This window comes from Salmo salar, chromosome 19, assembly GCF_965601325.2.
Source record: "Salmo salar chromosome 19, fSalSal1, whole genome shotgun sequence".
Lineage (NCBI taxonomy): Eukaryota > Metazoa > Chordata > Actinopteri > Salmoniformes > Salmonidae > Salmo > Salmo salar.
In genome coordinates, this window is record NC_138309.1 from 54144383 (window position 1) to 54163319 (window position 18937).

Here is an 18937-nt window from a genome sequence, read left to right on the forward strand (position 1 = left end):
TTTGCGCCATACATCTCCAGAGACGCAGACACTGTTGCTGATTTGAAAGTGCAAGTACATCCTATAGACCTGCCACATGGCGCTCTTGGGCAGACAAGTTGGACAGAGGAGAGAGCAGAGCGCAGGAGCGAATGTGACACGTGCGCTGTTGGGGAACTCAGATTGCCAGGGCTCGGATACATCGAACAGGACCAGAGCACCATCGACAAAGCGCAAAGGCGGCGGCGCATGGCTGCTAACGCCCGGGAGAGGAGGAGGATGCTCGGCCTCAATGTTGCCTTCGACCGCCTCAGGAGCGTTATCCCTAACCTGGAGAGCGACAAGAAGCTGTCCAAGTCAGAGACTCTTCAGATGGCGCAGATATACATATCGACGCTCAGCGACTTGTTGCAGGACAGGCCCTGCGTAGCGGAATTCAGCACCACTGAACTTGAGAGCAAGGCGAAGGTGGACACGGCCCCAACGGGAAGGCCAACAATGAACTCCACAGCAGAAGACCCAGCTGTAAAGCTACCTGGGCCAGGTACATACAATATATGTAGAGACAGTGGAAACGTGATGCGCGCGCCTTGCGAAGAACAGAAGACAGAGCTGCGAGGGTTTACGAACCTGTGGGAGAGAACTAGTGGCACAAAATAACAGATTGTATTTGTTTGTGCTTACTAATGTATTTTTTTTCTCATACAAAACATGTTGATTCTTGTTTGAAACCTATTTACGCATCAATATGAGCTTTATCTAAAAGCTTCGGCTTCTTTCGCATGTCTGAAAGTTTATGCTCTAAAACGGGCAATCGATTATTCCAAAACATGATACAAAACGTACAGAAGTGTACAAAAATACAAAAAGTATCAGACACAGGTATACTGAAAGTAGCAATTTTTATTCTAGTTAAAATTATATACAGGTAACCAAAGACATTCTTGAAATTGGTACAAAGATCATGTTCCTGCATTTGGCTTTGTATACCTTTTTAATCTGACTTTCAAATAACACAACTGAGAAATGCTGTATAAAATAAAAATAGGATTGGATTCAGAAAAGTAGTCTACCATTTCTAATTTCCAATAGGAAATATTTACAAATTTATTTACATTATTCCATTCATTTCCAGATTTGTGAATAAAGCTCTTGTAAACTTTAGAAGTGTTGAAATAGCTTAGAAAGTACTGATGAGGGCGTGTGTCTTAGCACACCCATGAGAAACAAAACGACACGTTGGAAACACACCAAATGAAAACAAATGCAACTTAAGAACATAAATCTTAGCCTCCCAACCTCAACATCCAAGCTGGGATAAAATGATTTTAGTTTTATGGGAGAAATCTATGGGAAACAACATATGACCAATGCAGTAGCTGACACTGTGCTTAAGCCGATAGCAGTCCCAATCTAGCCTGAAATTAACAAAACTGAGAACACCGGCTATGAAACTTAGATGGAGTATGGGTACAGCAACTGCTACAGGCTCGGTTCATGAATAGTCATCTTATCAGTTCTAGTACTTAATTTAAAAAGTTTGAAATGCTACAAATATGGTAGGCTTCCAGTCCCGTTGATTTATTATGTTGAAATTAATTGAGAAAACCTCAATAAAGCAATTGAAGCAAAGCAGAGAAAAGGGGACTGGTTTGTATTTATTCAAAGACAGAAGTGTTGCTGGCGAGATCAGAAACCAACAATTTGTGAAGTGTTCTACAGCCTTCAATTGGTAGGTGAAGCACTGTGGTCATTCAGACTAACAGAGGCTCTCCAGTACAAATTAAAAGGCACAAACATCCATACTTTCCTCTTGGCCATAATTAATAATGATGGGGTAAGTATAAGCTAAATTATGTAGTTCTCGTACATTAGTGAACAGTACAGATGGGGACCATTTCAGGTCTGTCCTTGAAGAGCTAGAATCTCTAATATTGACTCAGACTGACCAAACTAACAATTCTGTCTCACCCTCACCTCTTTGTGCAATTTGAAAGAGAACTCAAATCTATTCGAACTGGACAAAAACTGGTTGAATAAACGTCGTTGCCACATAATTTCAACAACTAAATGTATGTGATGACAATGAATCAACGTGGAAAACTGATTGGATTTGCAAAACTCCTCAACGTAAGGGCATTTAATCTATTGTTCACCCAACTTTGAACCTAAATCCAATGAAGTAGTGAAATCTTGTTGATTTCACATTAGCTGACAACTCAACCAAATGTAACAGATATTGAACGGATGGACATCTGTGCCTGGTGGGTTTGACACCCTCCACTCAACTACAAAGAGGTTTTTAGAACACAAAAAAAGCGGAACAGTCGTGAAAGCAATACAATGGCATCAGTGCTGCGGGACTATGGGGCTCTGGTGGATTTCAGCATTTCAAAGAAGGCTGAGAGCACTGGCTTCTGCGCTCCTATTCCAGTTCTGTGGGTCACTGCCCAACGCTTTCTATGGATTCAGAGGGGGGAATTCAGGCACTTTGATGACAATCGAAAGTTAATAGAGGAAGGAGGCAGGGAAAGAGCCATATTTTACAGCAGACAGAAAACAAAACCCAAAACAAAGGAGGAAATGATGTCACAGTCTGGCCCTTCCACAAAAACATGTCCAGGCCTATAGCTGTAATAAGGAGTGGAAATATTGATTTGGAATACAAGGAGTTTTTATATAAATGTACAACCTGAATAGCACAAGTGGGGAAATCAATTAAAGAAAAAAATCATATTGAATGAATATCAATGAGTCAATCATAAATTATATTTTCATGAGGGAACAGAAAAACCCAACGTTGAGAACAAAGTCAAGAATAAAACGGGAGTTTTTTGGAATTTACTTCTCTGGTTATTCCAAGCAGACGTCATAATAATAGGAGAGGTGGAATGCTGAAATAGTGCCTCAGGCCTCACGTGTGTGAGGGGAGACCATCACAGTTTGTATAGTGAACGTGGTGATCACAATGATGATGATGGGTGGTCGTTATTAGCAGGCTGTGTGTGGTCTCTGGGGTAGGGTCCATCCAACTGTCCTGGTCTCTGTGTGAGGCGAGTGTTCAGTCCCCAGTGTGGGCCCTTTCTGCAGAGCCAGGCCTCTCTAACAGTGCTCTAGATAGTCAATGACCCGAGAGATGGACTTCTGCCCTGCGGTGCCCACATCACACTATGGACAGAGGGGGAGAGAGAGTGAGAGAGAGAGGGTGAGACAGAAAGGGTGAGAGAGAAAGCAGAGGTCAGTTACCACACACTGAAGCACTCTCCACACAACATCCCTATTTATACACAAGGCTACAGGAACCAGAGATGGATACTACTCATGAGCCTGTACAAGCTCAATGACACATTAAAGAAGCCACAATAAAGACATTTAAAAACAGACATTTTGCCTCCCGAGTGGCGCAGCGGTTTAAGGCACTGCATCGCAGTGCTTGAGGCATCACTACAGACCCGTTACGTCCGGGTTAGGGGAGGGTTTGGCTGGCTGAGATTTCCTTGTCTCATCGCATTCTAGCGACTCCTTGTGGCGGGCCGGGCACCTGCAAGTCGATTTCAGTTGCCAGCTGGATGGTGTTTCCTCCGACACATTGGTGCGGCTGGCTTCCGGGTTAAGCGAGAAGTGTGTCAAGAAGCAGTGCGGCTTGGCAGGGTCGTGTTTCGGAGGACGCATGGCTCTCGACCATCGCATCTCCCGAGTGCGTAGGGGAGTTGCAGCGATGGGACAAGACTAACTACAAATTGGATATCACAAAATTGGGGAGAAAAAGGGGTAAAAAAAGTTATAAAAACTGAAATTTTTTTTATGTGAGAGAACTTACTGTAAGATTCATGAAATTGAGGAACTTCTTGAGCATTTCAGTCATTATTGAGAAATCTCCTTTGGGCAGGCTTTCCCTCACAGTAGTCACATTCATCTGAAAGAGAAGACTATGAATCAGCATTGAAACCTTTGTTAGTTCAACTCAAGTCCAATCTCTGATGACATACAATCACAACAGGCAGATATAGAATGTCAGCAAACAGTAATTCTAGTGATAAACTAATCTCCATGTCCAAATCATCTCTTCGAGGGAAGACGCACCAGAACCGTAGCCACCATAACCAAGGTTGGTCGTGCGCAGCGGATTAAATGCTGGGTGTCAACGAACAGTGGTGATACATGTAGAATCGTCGAGAAAAGAAAATGATGGCCGGTGTTCTGTGGTCAGAGGCCCTAGAATGGCCGGTCCACTCAGCCATCCATCTCTCTGATGCGGTTACTCCATTAAAAGCAGTATTCAGTTAGTTTAGGCTAGTTTAAGTTTCATTCATTGGAACTTGTCCAGTCCTTCTAGTAAACCCAACTAGTTATTTTGTTTGATATATGTTTTTGTTTTATTACAGATGACAGAGGTAGCGAGTAAAAGTTGGAGAGTGCGCTGAAAGAACAATGAGCCGGGTTTGGACCCATTCTGGCAGCAGTACGTATTCTACAGGCAGTGCCTTGGACCGCTAGACCACAGTCATTTTGTTTTAAGACGAAAGTCTTGTTTAAAGTCTGAGGCGTGACCTTTACGAGATAGAACACAGAGCCCTGTCCAGATAAACCTGTACCAGTCCCAGGCTGTAGCTTTTATCAGAGAGGGATAACGTCCATGGCACATCAATCACAACCTAACTGCCTTATGGGAGACTCAGTGAGAGAGAGTCCATTACTGCAGATGTACTAAGCTCTCAAGGCATCATTGGATCGCTAATAACATCTTCAAAAGAGAAATAGCCATTAATGCCGGAATAACATTATCACAGCTTTAATTTTCCTTTTCGACAGTCGGCCGTGAAACTTTTAAGACGGCAATTTTGAAGGAAATCATTGATGGTCCCTGAGAGAGGCTTTAAAATGACACAGATGATGGATGTTTATTACCGACATTCGAACGAGGCATCGCAGACGAGTCAACTTGTCTAAATGGTGATGTGTGTATTTGAAGTGAACGTTGGGTACATGAGAAAACAACAGTCTAGTTTAACATGCATAATGGGGTGACCGCAGCACTAGCTATGCTGTACACAATGGATTCGTTTGCCTTACCTACGTCTGGATAAATGGCCAAAATGTCATGTACAGTGCATTCAGAAAGTGTTCAGACCCCTTGACTTTTTCCACATTTTGTGTCGTTACAGCCTTATTCTAAAATGGATTAAATTGTGTTTTTCCACCCTCCATCTACACAATACCCCATAATGACAAAGCAAAAACAGGTTTTAGAAATTCTGGCAAATGTATTAGAAAAAAAAATATATATCACAAGTATTCAGACCCTTTACTCAGTACTTTGTTTAAGCACCCTTGGCAGCGATTATAGCATCAAGTCTTCTTGGGTATGACGCTACAAGCTTGGCACAACTGTATTTGGGGAGTTGGTCCCATTCTTCTCTGCAAATCCTCTCAAGCTCTGTCAGGTTGGATGGGGAGCATCGCTGCACAGCTATTTTCAGGTCTCTCCAGAGATGTTCAATCGGGTTCAAGTCCAGGACACTCTAGAACCTTGAGACTCGTCCTGAAGCCACTCCTGCGTTGTCTTAGCTGTGTGCTCAGGGTCGTTATCCTGTTGGAAGGTGAACCTTTGCTTCAGTCTGAGGTCCTGAGCAGTCTCAAGCAGGTTTTCATCAAGGATATCTGTACTTTGCTCCGTTCATCTTTCCCTCAATCCTGACAAGTCTCAGTCCCTGCCACTAAAAAATATTCCCACAGCATGATGCTGCCACCACCATGCTTCACTTTAGGGATGGTTCCAGGTTTCCTCCAGACGTGACGCTTGGTATTCAGGCCAAAGAGTTCAATCTTGGTTTCATCAGACCAGAGAATCTTGTTTCTTATGGTCTGAGAGTCCTTTAGGTGCCTTTTGGCAAACTCCAAGCGGGCTGTCATGTGCCTTTTACTGAGGAGTGGCTTCTGTCTGGTCACTCCACATGAAGGCCTGATTGGTTGAGTGCTGCAGAGATGGTTGTCCTTCTGGAAGGTTCTCCCATCTCCACAGAGGAACTCTGGAGCTCTGTCAGAGTGACCATCGGGTTCTTGGTCACCTCCCTGACCAAGGCCCTTCTCCCCCGATTGCTCAGTTTAGCTGGGTGGCCAGCTCTACAGACAATTCCTTCAACCTCATGCCTTGGTTTTTGCTTTGACATGACCTATATAGACAGGTGTGTGTCTTTCCAAATCATGTCCAATCAATAGAATTTATCACTGGTGGACTCCAATCAAGTTGTAGAAACATCAGAAGGATGATCATCGGAAATAGGATGCACTTAAGCTCACTTTTGAGTCTCATAGCAAAGGGTCTGAATACTTATGTAAATAAGTTCTGTTTAGAATTTTTTTATACATTTATAAAAATGTATTCAAACCTGTTTTCAATGTCATTATGGGGTATTGTGTGTAGATTGATGAGGAAAACAAATAATTTAATCCATTTTAGAATAAGGCTCTAACTTAACAAAATGTGCAGAAAGGGAAGGGGTCTGAATACGATCCCGAATGCACTGTAAACTGTAGCCTAAAGTCCACGTGTCTAATGAACAAGGCCAAACTAGGTCTATGCAACCCATTATGTGATGTGACCTTGTCTCATTGCTTCAACATGAAGGGCTGCATCGGTTCAGGGTTAGACAGTTGTGTAGAGAAGGGATCAATGATTTCACTGTTATTATCAACATTTGTTATGTTTCTTTATTCAGCTCTCTTCACCTATTACTTGTGTTTTTATCATTTAAATGATTTTCTGTAATGTGTGTTCCTGATTTCAACTGCAATTTAAATAACAGTTGATTTGATTATGTAGAGCAGCCATGCCACTCAGAGCCGGCAGTGGGAGTGTCCGGAGTGCCCTTACCGGACTCCCCTGACAGAGACAGCCCAGTAGCAGTGCTGTGTATGAGGCCACTATGCTGTCCTCCATGTGCTTCCCAGCATGCTGAAGAGCTGCAGCAGGAAGGGATGGAGGGAGAAGGAGAAAGTGTCAGTCGCCCAAATATTCATAGAATAACCAATACAGCTCCTAACCTATAATCCAAACATGGGTTCTTCTGAATCTCTTTTCAGAGTTACCTAGATGCCATTATGTATCTATTACATTACACCTAGTTAGTTCGATTTTATTGATTTATTTTGTGTTTATTTAACCAGGTAGGTCATTACCTTTGGTAAGGTCTATCTCCTCGTTCTCCTCCTCTTTCTTGGCCTTCTCTTTCTCGCTGATGGCGTTGTTGTTCTCCGAGGCCACCCATTGGATCTCGCCACCCGACTCCTGCCACTCGCCGCTCTGGTCCAGCTTGGGCTTGGGCACGTCGTTGATGAAGTCATCTGTCTCCGCCTCTGCCGCTATGGCCGCTTGCTCCCGCTGGAGGAAGAGCTGAGGGCACAAACACATTCGGGTCAGAAAAGGTCGCATGTGCATGTAAATCAGTAATCAACTCATCCATAAAAAAAGTCCAATCAAATGTTATTTGTCACATGCACCAAATACAACAGGTGTAGACTTTACCACGAAATGCTTACTTACGAGCACTTTCCCAACAATGCAGAGTTAAAAAGTTTTTAAATGTAAAAAAAATAAATAAGGAAATAGTAACAATAATGAGGCTATATACAAGGAGTACCAGTACCGAGTCAATGTGCAGGGGTACGAGGTAGTTGAGTTAATATGTACATGTGGGTAGGGGTAAAAGTGACTAGGCAATCAGGATAGATAATAAAAAGAGTAGCAGCAGTGTAATGTGAAGAGTGAAATAGTGTGAAAGTGTGTTTGGCGTCAACATGCGTGTGTGTGTGTGTGGATGTTGTCTGCGTGTGTGTTGGAGTGTCAGTGTAGTATCTGAGCGTGGGTAGAGTCCAGTGAGTGTGCATAGAGCCATTGCAAGAGAGATAAAAAGGGGGTCAACGCAAATAGTCTATGTAAGGGATAATCAACGAGGGGCTCTGCGTTCTCTGGAAAATAACGAACGGCATGGAAGTAGTGTTCCACGACGCGCTAGCGGGGTGGAACTGACCTCCCACAGAGATGCATTATTTTCCAGAGAACTCAGAGCCCCGAGCTGATTATCCCTTCTATACCATGGCTATAATTTAACACATTTACTGCTGTTAATGTGTTTATTTGCAGGTAGACATGTGTTCAACATCCACTGAAGTTGCTAGCAAATTTACTAGATAGCGACAGTAGTTGCCTAGACAACCAAAACCAGCAGTCCTAGCTATTATGAAAATTTTATTCAACAATGTTTTCAATTTGACTTTTGCTTTTCAAAGCAGCTCAAACAGAGCATAGCCATTGAATTCTACCGTGCAAATAAACCATGTGTTATAGGGAAATAATGCACGCTCTAGAATGTCCATCAAGCCAATCAATATTCAACAATGCCATGGTATAAATCCCTTTCTAAACTGGGTGGTTCAAGCCCTGAAGGCTGATTGGCTGACAGCCGTGGTATATCAGGGGTATGACAAAACATATATTTTTACTGCAATAATAGCAATAAGGCACTCTGGATCTTCCTGTGGCGGTCCTCATGAGAGACAGTTTCATCGTCGCACAGTTGATAGTTTTGGCGACTGCACTTAAAGACTCTTGAAATATTCCGGATTGACTGATCATGTCTTAAAGTAATGATGAACCGTCGTTTCTCTTTGCTTATTTGAGCTATTCTTGCCCGAATATGCATTTTGTCTTATACCAAATAGTGCTATCTTCTGTATACCAGCCCTACCTTGTCACAACACAACTGATTGGCTCAAACGCATTAAGGAAAGAAATTCCACAAATTAACTTTTAACAAGGCACACCTGTTAATTGAAAAGCATTCCAGTTGACTACCTCATGATGCTGGTTGAGAGAATGCCAAGAGTGTGCAAAGCTGTCAAGGCCAAGGGTGGCTACTTTGAAGAATCTCAAATATAAAATATATTTTGATTCGTTTAACACTTTTTTGGTTACTACATAATTCCAAATGTGTCATTTCATAGTTGATGTCTTCACTATTATTCTACAATGTAAGAAAACAGTAAAAATAAAGAAAAACCCTTGAATGAGTAGGTGTCCAAACTTTTGACTGGTACTGAATATATAACTCCAATAATAAACACTGCTCAAAAAAATAAAGGGAACACTTAAACAACACAATGTAACTCCAAGTCAATCACACTTCTGTGAAATCAAACTGTCCACTTAGGAAGCAACACTGATTGACAATAAATTTCACATGCTGTTGTGCAAATGGAATAGACAACAGGTGGAAATTATAGGCAATTAGCAAGACACCCCAAATAAAGGAGTGGTTCTGCAGGTGGGGACCACAGACCACTTCTCAGTTCCTATGCTTCCTGGCTGATGTTTTGGTCACTTTTGAATGCTGGTGGTGCTTTCACTCTAGTGGTAGCATGAGACGGAGTCTACAACCCACACAAGTTGCTCAGGTAGTGCAGCTCATCCAGGATGGCACATCAATGCGAGCTGTGGCAAGAAGGTTTGCTGTGTCTGTCAGCGTAGTGTCCAGAGCATGGAGGCGCTACCAGGAGACAGGCCAGTACATCAGGAGATGTGGAGGAGGCCGTAGGAGGGCAACAACCCAGCAGCAGGACCGCTACCGCCGCCTTTGTGCAAGGAGCAGCAGGAGAAGCACTGCCAGAGCCCTGCAAAATGACCTCCAGCAGGCCACAAATGTGCATGTGTCTGCTCAAACGGTCAGAAACAGACTCCATGAGGGTGGTATGAGGGCCCGACGTCCACAGGTGGGGGTTGTGCTTACAGCCCAACACCGTGCATGAAAGCAGGTTCACACTGAGCACGTGACAGACGTGACAGAGTCTGGAGACGCCGTGGAGAACGTTCTGCTGCCTGCAACATCCTCCAGCATGACCGGATTGGCGGTGTGGGGTGGCATTTCTTTGGGGGGCCGCACAGCCCTCCATGTGCTCGCCAGAGGTAGCCTGACTGCCATTAGGTACCGAGATGAGATCCTCAGACCCCTTGTGAGACCATATGCTGGTGCGGTTGGCCCTGGGTTCCTCCTAATGCAAGACAATGCTAGACCTCATGTTGCTGGACTGTCTCAGCAATTCCTGCAAGAGGAAGGCATTGATGCTATGGACTGGCCCGCCCGTTCCCCAGACCTGAATCCAATTGAGCACATCTGGGACATCATGTCTCGCTCCATCCACCAACGCCACGTAGCACCACAGACTGTCCAGGAGTTGGCGGATGCTTTAGTCCAGGTCTGGGAGGAGATCCCTCAGGAGACCATCCGCCACCTCATCAGGAGCATGCCCAGGCATTGTAGGGAGGTCATACAGGCACGTGGAGGCCACACACACTGCTGAGCCTAATTTTGACTTGTTTTAAGGACATTACATCAAAGTTGGATCAGCCTGTAGTGTGGCTTTCCACTTTAATTTTGAGTGTGACTCCAAATCCAGACCTCCATGGGTTGATAAATTGGATTTCCATTGATTCTTTTTGTGTGATTTAGTTGTCAGCACATTCAACTATGTAAAGAAAAAAGTATTTAATAATATTATTTCTTTCATTCAGATCTAGGATGTGTTGTTTAAGTGTTCCCTTTATTTTTTTGAGCAGTATATATTATTCATATCTATGCCTACGAGATCGCATTATTGCTCATTGAAGTGTATGAGGTCTCTATACGACCCATGAACCCACAAACATACACACCCCTCAGTTCTCTAACCCACCTGCACCAGGGCAGCGATGGCAGTGAGCGATCCTTCTGTCTTGAGCTCCTCTTTGTCAGCCACCAGGACAGAGTTGAAGGGAGCTCCTCCATCCATCGCCATCTCCACCAGGCAGTAGCGGTTCCTGGCACTGTACTCCACCAGGTTGATCAGCAGGCCCAGCCCCTGGAGAATCACCACACTTCAGACTGGAGAAATACACACACAAACACCCTCCTACACACACAACCCCTCCTACACGCCCCCCTCCTACACAAACACCCCCCCCTCCTACACAAACACCCCCCCTCCTCCTACACAAACACCCCCCCCTCCTCCTACACAAACACCCCCCCCTCCTCCTACACAAACACCCCCCCCCCCTCCTACACAAACACGCACCCACCCCCACCACACAAACACGCACCCACCCCCACCACACAAACACGCACCCACCCCCACCACACAAACACGCACCCACCCCCACCACACAAACACGCACCCTCCCACACAAACACGCACCCTACCACACAAACACGCACCCTACCACACAAACACGCACCCTACCACACAAACACCCCCCACACCCACGCAAACACCCCCCCCACACAAACACGCACACACCCCCCACCTACACAAACACCCCCACAAACACGCACGCACACCCCACCTACACAAACACACCCACCCCTCTACACAAACACACCCACCCCACCCCCTCTACAAAAACACCCCCCACCCTACACACCCACACCCTCCTACACCCACCCCCCCTACACAAACACCCCCCCTTACACAAACACCCCCCCCACACACCACAAACACCCACCCCCCACACCACACACAAACACCCCCACAGCCTCCTATACCCCCCCCCCCCACACACACAAACAGCCCCCAGGCACCCCCCCCCCCCCCCCCTACACCCCTCCCCCCTACACCCCCCTCACCAGCACGCGGATGTCGAACCTCCTCTCCTGAGGAAGGTACTGTGGGACCCGGAGCACACAGTTCAACGATGTCATCATCATGTCCTCCTGCTCGCCTGTCTTCGTGCTTCCCCATTCTACACACACGGGGTAGAACACAGTCACTATGGGGCCTCATCAACAGTTGTGCATAACACATATTTTGGAAGCCGAATTTCTTCATGGGTCAAATTAAAAAGCATTAACACACTTCTGTGAAGGAGCGGCGAGTGCTGCCCAGTGCACAAGATAAGCATACCTACACTATGTCCTCAATAACCATAATCATTTACGACCACCACAGTGGCATTGGCAGCGTCTGCTCATTCTGTGTCCAGATGATACTGTGTGAGGCACTGAGTGTGTGCGTCTCTATATTGAAGTGTGTATGCGCACGCCTCTCACCGTTGTCGTGGGTGAGGTTTAGCAGCACGCCGATGATGGCCCTCATGCAGTCCTCCACGGCTTTGCCCACGTTGCTGTGGCTGGGGTAGGGCAGGGCGGTACCCGCCAAACACAAGGCGCTGTTCACTCCCATCTCCCGGCTGTAACGCTGGATCATCTCCTCACAGTGCCACAGGGCCCTGTCAACACCCCCACACAAGGAAAATTGATTATTCATTAGTTTATGTACCAAGGACCAAGCAGGCACAACAGTATTGAACCAGAGGTAGTGAGCTATATAGTGTACTTCCACTTAAGGCCCCTTACATCCACTCAAGTTTGAAGATTCTCATATTTCAGCACTGAACTTTTAGCCTTCTGATGTTGTGCTGGGAGATAACAGCCTTAATATTTGATGGGAGGATTGTTTGGCTGACAGACTGGACTGAAAGGGTCTGGAAGACAGCTCTGGAGGGACTTGATGCTGAATTAAACACTACCACAATGGCAGTGTGTGTCTGGCAAATAAGCTTCAAAGATTTCTTCAGGGCAACAATTCTTCCTATTGGGTTTTCGTATTATTCAGACAACGCGGAAAGCTAGTGCTTGTAAACCAATGAAAAACTGGTATGAAATAATTTTGATGCAGTAACACACGTTTCCATCGGGTCTCTTTACATATACAGCGGGGTCCGAAATGATCGACTCCCTTGATTAAGATGAGCCATAATGACTGTATAAAATACACAATTCAAATACTGAGCTATATTGCATGCAAAAAAGGGGGGAAATTATATTGTATACTAATACAATTGCTCAGAGAAAGAGACCCCCAAAGGGTATTGGGTCAAAATTAGACACCCCTAAAGATTCTTATAAAGTAGTCAAATGTTTTGTATTTGATGTCATATCCCTAGCACGCAATGACTACATCAAGTTTGTGACTCCAAACTTGTTGGATGCATTTGCAGTTTGTTTTGGTTGTGTTTCAGATTATTTTGTGCCAAATAGAAAAGTTGTCATTTTTGACTAACTTTTATTGTAAATAAGAAAATAAATGTTTCTAAATCCATCTACATTCATGTGGATGCTACCATGACTACAGATAATCCTGAACAACTGGTGAATAATGACGAGTGAGAAAGTTAAGAGGGTCAAAGACCATTACCTGCCAGAAGCGCTAACCTCTCACCATTACCAATAACGGGAGGGTTAGCATGTCTTGGTGGTATCATCTTTGACCCTCTAATTTCATCATGCATAACTCTTTACGATTCACTCAGGATTATCCGTAATGGTAGCATTCACATTAAATGTAGAAGAGTTTAGAAACATTCCATTCTTATTTACAATAAAAAAAGTGACAATACATTATTTACCATTCATTTTGACTGAGCACAAAATGTATAACCAAAATGAACTGCAAATGCATCCAACAAGTTTGTAGAGTCACAAGCTTGATGTATTCAATGCATGCTAGGAATATGGCATCAAATACTAAAAATGTTTGAGTAGTTTAAAAAAATCTGAGCAATAATGTACTTCCCAATTTTTTTGGAGCATACAATATAGCTCAGTATTTTGGGGGGAATATATTTATTTTAAATACAGTCATTATTGCTCATCTTTTTTAAGGGTGTCAATTTCGGACTCCACTTTAGACATATGCCTACACCATTAGGCAGACAGCATCCCCGACAATACATTTAAAAAAGGCAGTGCAAAGCGGGAGAGAACGGAGGGTGAATTTAACCACAACAAAAGGTTAGCAACAGACGTGCATGACTGCAGCATGGCTAACCAGCAGCAAAACAGCTTCAAGCAAAATATAAAAAATAATGAGATTTGAAATAATGGGGGATCATCCGTTAAGGCAGAGAGGAGAGCAGAGGCAGAGTTAATATATTATTTTGGGGGGGCTGTTAATGAGGGCCTCTACGCTGCTGTGTACTGCTGTGTGGCTCGACCCCTCTGATTTCTCCCCCCGTAATCGAATTAGCGCGGCCGGCTGAATGCGGCTAATGACGCTGCTGTGTGCGATGTGAGAGCGGCTCTTTGTTGACCCAGTCAGAGAGGCCTCCTGGCTGGGGGTGCAAGGATAGTTCACCAGGGGTGACGCAGGGGTTAAGAACCTGAGCAGAGCGACCAAGGCCCTGGCTGCAGGCAACGAACCCTGCCTGAGACAGGGCTAATTCAGTTATAAAGACGGAGAACAGATAAGTGGCCGTGGTGGGACGAGGGGTGGAGGGGGTGGGGCACTGGAACGATTGGGGGGTGGCTGAACCATACGAGGGGAGGGGGGGTATTGAAAGGGAGATGGTAGGTAAGGCAAACATATGGGGCGGAGTTTGCTTTAGACGGGCATAGGAGCAGGGCGAGGGGGGAATGCTGTGATTGACAATGTCAAAACGGAACCCAACACACAGCATAATGAAAACGGACATTTCCCAATACAGCTGCATACAGACACTTTTGTACATTAATTACTCTTGTAACACAATGTAGTGTCGGTGAGGCGTCCGGTGCATTTCTGTAGCCAAAGACTGAATCGTGTGGGTGTTAGTGGCCCACTATATGGCATGTATCCAAAATGGCACCCTATTCCTTATAAAGCGCACAACTTTTGACCAGGGCCCCTATGTAGGGAACAGGATGACCCTCTCAACCTCATGACCAGGGCCCCTACGTAGAGAACCGGTTGACCCCTCAACCTCAATGAGATGATGTCTGGCGATACAGGTGATAAATGCAATACACAGTCTGGAGCTTAATACACAACACACAGTGTGTGTGTGTGTGTGTATATATCAATACAGGCCACTTACTTGGCTGAAGAGCAGATAAGCTGGGAGTCCTTATAAGCGATCAGGTAGCCCTGGTTCTCTGGGTTGTGAACAGTTACCTGCACAGAGCAACAACAGTTAGAGGAAATACAACACTTTATCTCAAATCAACTGAACGCATTACTGCACACAGAGCCCCTTCTAGAAGACTCCCACTGGATTCACTGACTGAGTTGATCAATAAGCACAGGCTTAGTGCCAGGTTAGCGCACACACACACACACACTAATCTAGCCTCAGCAGACCTGCAATCTAAACCTTCACTCTGTACTCGGGCTGAGAGTGAAACCGAGCACAACTGTAGGCTTAGGAGTCATGAACAGCTGTTACTAAGATCAATGTTTCCCATGGATACTTTATAAGTGACATTAAATAAGATCTAGGAAGCGCTATGAGCGGGGCCCCGATGAGGAATCAAGCCTTCTGGTGGCCAGAAGTGTTGTCCAAGACATTAGTATGTGTACTCACGCTCTCCAACACCCGTAGACACCTCTCAGCTCCCCACAGTGACGCCATCAGCTTCTCCTCGTCATCCTCGTGGCTCAGGTTCTCCACACATTCTTTTACTGCAGAAACAAGAAAAGTCAGTTCAACCACAACCACCTAAATCAGGTAAGAGTTCAACCGAAACAATGAAAACGCCACGTCCGCCCTTGGGGGATAGATCCAACATCTCATTGCCGGACATCAAAATTTGCCTACGTTTAGGCTATTCTTTATTAGTGATTAAAAAAAACATATCACAATATTATTTTGGACGATATCATAGCAATACTAACTCAAAGCAAAATAATTGCTAGGTAGAGTTAGCTAGTGCTAGTCGGTTGTGCCTGCGCCAAAACACCGGTATTTATCATCCTATAGCTTGTTCTCCATCTTTTTAAATAGTGAGCCAACATGTTTTCAGCACTTTTATTTCCATAACTGACCAAAATGAAATTTCTCCTGCCCTCATCTCTGCAGCATAGTGAGCAATATGTTTGGAACATCAAATCGCAACACATATAGAATCATGAGAATCTCAATACATATCGGCATCGAAGTATGGTAATAATATATTGTGAAGTCCCTGGCAACTCCCGGCTCCATTGTTTATACGTTGGGGTAAAAATCTAACTATAATGCTGGTATGGATGGCTCAGTCTCCATAGCAACGGCTCCGCTTGGGCTGCTCTGCTCAATGAAGAGACATAAGAGAGCAGTTAACGACTTGTCACTCAAAACTGTCACTCAAAACTCAAGTAACATTTTCTGTGAAATAATCTCCCTCTATATTTCACAAGGTTGAAGCACTTCTTGCATCATGTTCTGATCTTAATGAGACATGACTATATCACTCCAGAGCGACTTGAACAGGCCCTACCCGGCCCTAACCGGCTGTATAATGTCAGGGTCCGTGGGGCTCGGGGAGCAGAGCTCTAATGTCAACGCCAATACTTTCATGTCATCGCCACCAATCAACTGCATTACACCTAAGAACGACTTCAAATACCACCGATTTCCAGTGGTGTAAAGTACTTAAGTAAAAATGACTGCTTAAGTCGTCTTTTGGGGTATCAAAACTGCCGATTTCTATGTCCTAGCTATGCCACCAGCTTATCCAAAGAGGAGTTGGCATTTAGCAGTCACAATTTTCTAAATCTGAAAATAACAACCTCTAAATATTATGGAGCGAAAAACAGCCAAATATATCCAAATTGGATATTAACCAGACTGTGGGCCTCTTTGAACACAAATACAGTGGCTTTCGAAAGTATTCACCCCCTTGGCATTTTTCCTATTTTGTTGCCTTACAACCTGGAATTAAAATGGATTTTGGGGGGGGGGGTTGTATCATTTGATTTAAACATGCCTACCACTTTGAAGATGCAAAATATTTTTTATTGTGAAAAACAAGAAATAAGACAAAAAAAACAGAAAACTTGAGCGTGCATAACTATTCACACCCCCAAAGTCAATACTGTAGAGCCACCTTTTGCAGCAATTACAACTGAAAATATATTGGGGTATGTGTCTCTATAAGCTTGGCACATCTAGCCACTGGGACATTTGCCCATTCTTCAGGGCAAAACTGCTCCAGCTCCTTCAAGTTGGAAGGGTTGCGCTGGTGTACAGCAATTTGTAAGTCATACCACAGATTCTCAATTGGATTGAGGTCTGTGCTTTGACTAGGCCATTCCAAGACATTTAAATATGTTTCCCCCTAAACCACTTGTGTCGCTTTAGCAGTATGCTTAGGGTCATTGTCCTGCTGGAAGGTGAACCTCTGTCCCAGTCTCAAATCTCTGGTAGACTGAAATAGGTTTCCCTCAACAATTTCCCTGTATTTAGCGCCATCCATCATTCCTTCAATTCTGACCAGTTTCCCAATCCCTGCCGATTAAAAACATACCCCCAGCATGATGCTGCCACCACCATGCTTCACTGTGGGTATGGTGTTCTTGGGGTGATGAGAGGTGTTGGGTTTGCACCAGGCATAGCATTTTCCTTGATGGCCAAAAAGCTCAATTTAGTCTCATATGACCAGAGTACCTTCTTCCAGATGTTTGGGGAGTCTCCCACACGCTTTTTGGCGAACACCAAACGTGTTTGCTTATTTCTTTCTTTAAGCAATGGCTTTTTTTCTGGCCACTGAGGTGTGTACGGCTTGAAGTGGTCTTATGGACAGATACTTCAATCTCCGCTGTGGAGCTTTTCAGCTCCTTCAGGGTTATCTTTGGTCTCTGTTGCCTCTGATTAATGCGCTCCTTGCCTGGTCTGTGAGTTTTGGTGGGCAGCCCTCTCTTGGCAGGTTTGCTGTGGTGCCATATTCTTTAATAATGGATTTAATGATGCTCCGTGGGATGTTCAAAGATTCGGATATTTTTTTATAACCTAACCCTGATCTGTACTTCTCCACAACTTTGTCCCTGACCTGTTTGGAGAGCTCCTTGGTCTTCATGGTGCCGCTTGCTTAGTGGTGTTGCAGACTCTGGGGCATTTCAGAACAGGTGTATATATACACAGGTCATGTGACAGATCATGTGACACTTAGATTGCACACAGGTGGACTTTAACTAATTATGTGACTGAAGGTAATTGGTTGCACCAGATCTTTAGGGGCTTCATAGCAAAGGGGGTGAATACACATGCATGCACCACTTTTCCATTTTTATTTTAAAACAAGTTACCCTTTTCACTTCACCAATTTGGACTATTTTGTGTATGTCCATTACATGAAATTCAAATAAAAATCCATTTAAATTACAGGTTGTAATGCAACAAAATAGGAAAAACACCAAGGGGGATGAATACTTTTGCAAGGCACTGTAGTGACAGATTTGATGAATATCCACTTCATTTGACAAGCTTTTTTTGAATAGGCACCAATGACCGCGTCAGTGTTCTGTCCCCCAACAGTCTGTGTTCCATTGATCTCTGAGCCAAAATGTCCACCCAGCTACAACTCCTTGTAAGAACATTGTTTCATTGTGTTATGGAATAGGTTAGGTAGATGGCAGACTACAGCTTACTACCACTTCCACACTCCATTCCCCCTGGTGGCAGCAGCAACCTTGTCCAGATGTTGAGCCTGGTTGATTAGCACTTTAGGTGCTGCCAATTAGGGTGATCGTGAGTAAGTAAGGCTGCGGGTTTGTTTGGTGGCCATTTCGTTTGGGCATGCCTTTGGTATTTTTCCTTTTTGTACATATTGATGTTTAGTCAGGCATTGCTCTGATTCCGGAAAATCAAGGAAATTAACGAGCACCACAATGTCTACTCCACCCATGCTCTACCAAGTTTTTCCAGCACACAGCTTTGACCCACTACAGTAGCTATGTTGGTCTATTGTACTTCAAACAATGTAGGCAGGTTGCGTAAGATAAACGGTCTCAAACTGTTGGTCTCTCAAGTCTCCACCGTTCTCTTCTCCGTAGAAGCAAGACGTGCGCAGTAGTACACACACACACACACACACACACACACACACACACACACACACACACACACCCTGTCTATAGCCACTCAACAATGCTGTTTTAAGAGCAACCTAATAAGTGAAAATAAGCACAGACC

At 44.5% G+C, this 18937-nt stretch overlaps 1 protein-coding gene across 1 annotated transcript in view; it reads right to left on the minus strand.

Annotated features, from left to right (window-relative positions):
* Positions 1-864: 864 nt before the first annotated feature.
* LOC106578987 (wings apart-like protein homolog) overlaps positions 865-18937 on the minus strand; it is a 46316-nt gene continuing 28243 nt past the window's right edge. Inside the window, exons 12-20 of the mRNA XM_082965784.1 lie at positions 15350-15447; positions 14864-14940; positions 12060-12238; positions 11637-11752; positions 10708-10872; positions 7159-7372; positions 6854-6942; positions 3800-3895; positions 865-3147 (exon numbers count right to left, since the gene is read on the minus strand). Of these exons, the coding sequence (XP_082821910.1) occupies positions 3082-3147; positions 3800-3895; positions 6854-6942; positions 7159-7372; positions 10708-10872; positions 11637-11752; positions 12060-12238; positions 14864-14940; positions 15350-15447 (1100 nt within the window). The 3' untranslated portion in view covers positions 865-3081. The remainder of the gene's footprint in view (positions 3148-3799; positions 3896-6853; positions 6943-7158; positions 7373-10707; positions 10873-11636; positions 11753-12059; positions 12239-14863; positions 14941-15349; positions 15448-18937) is intronic.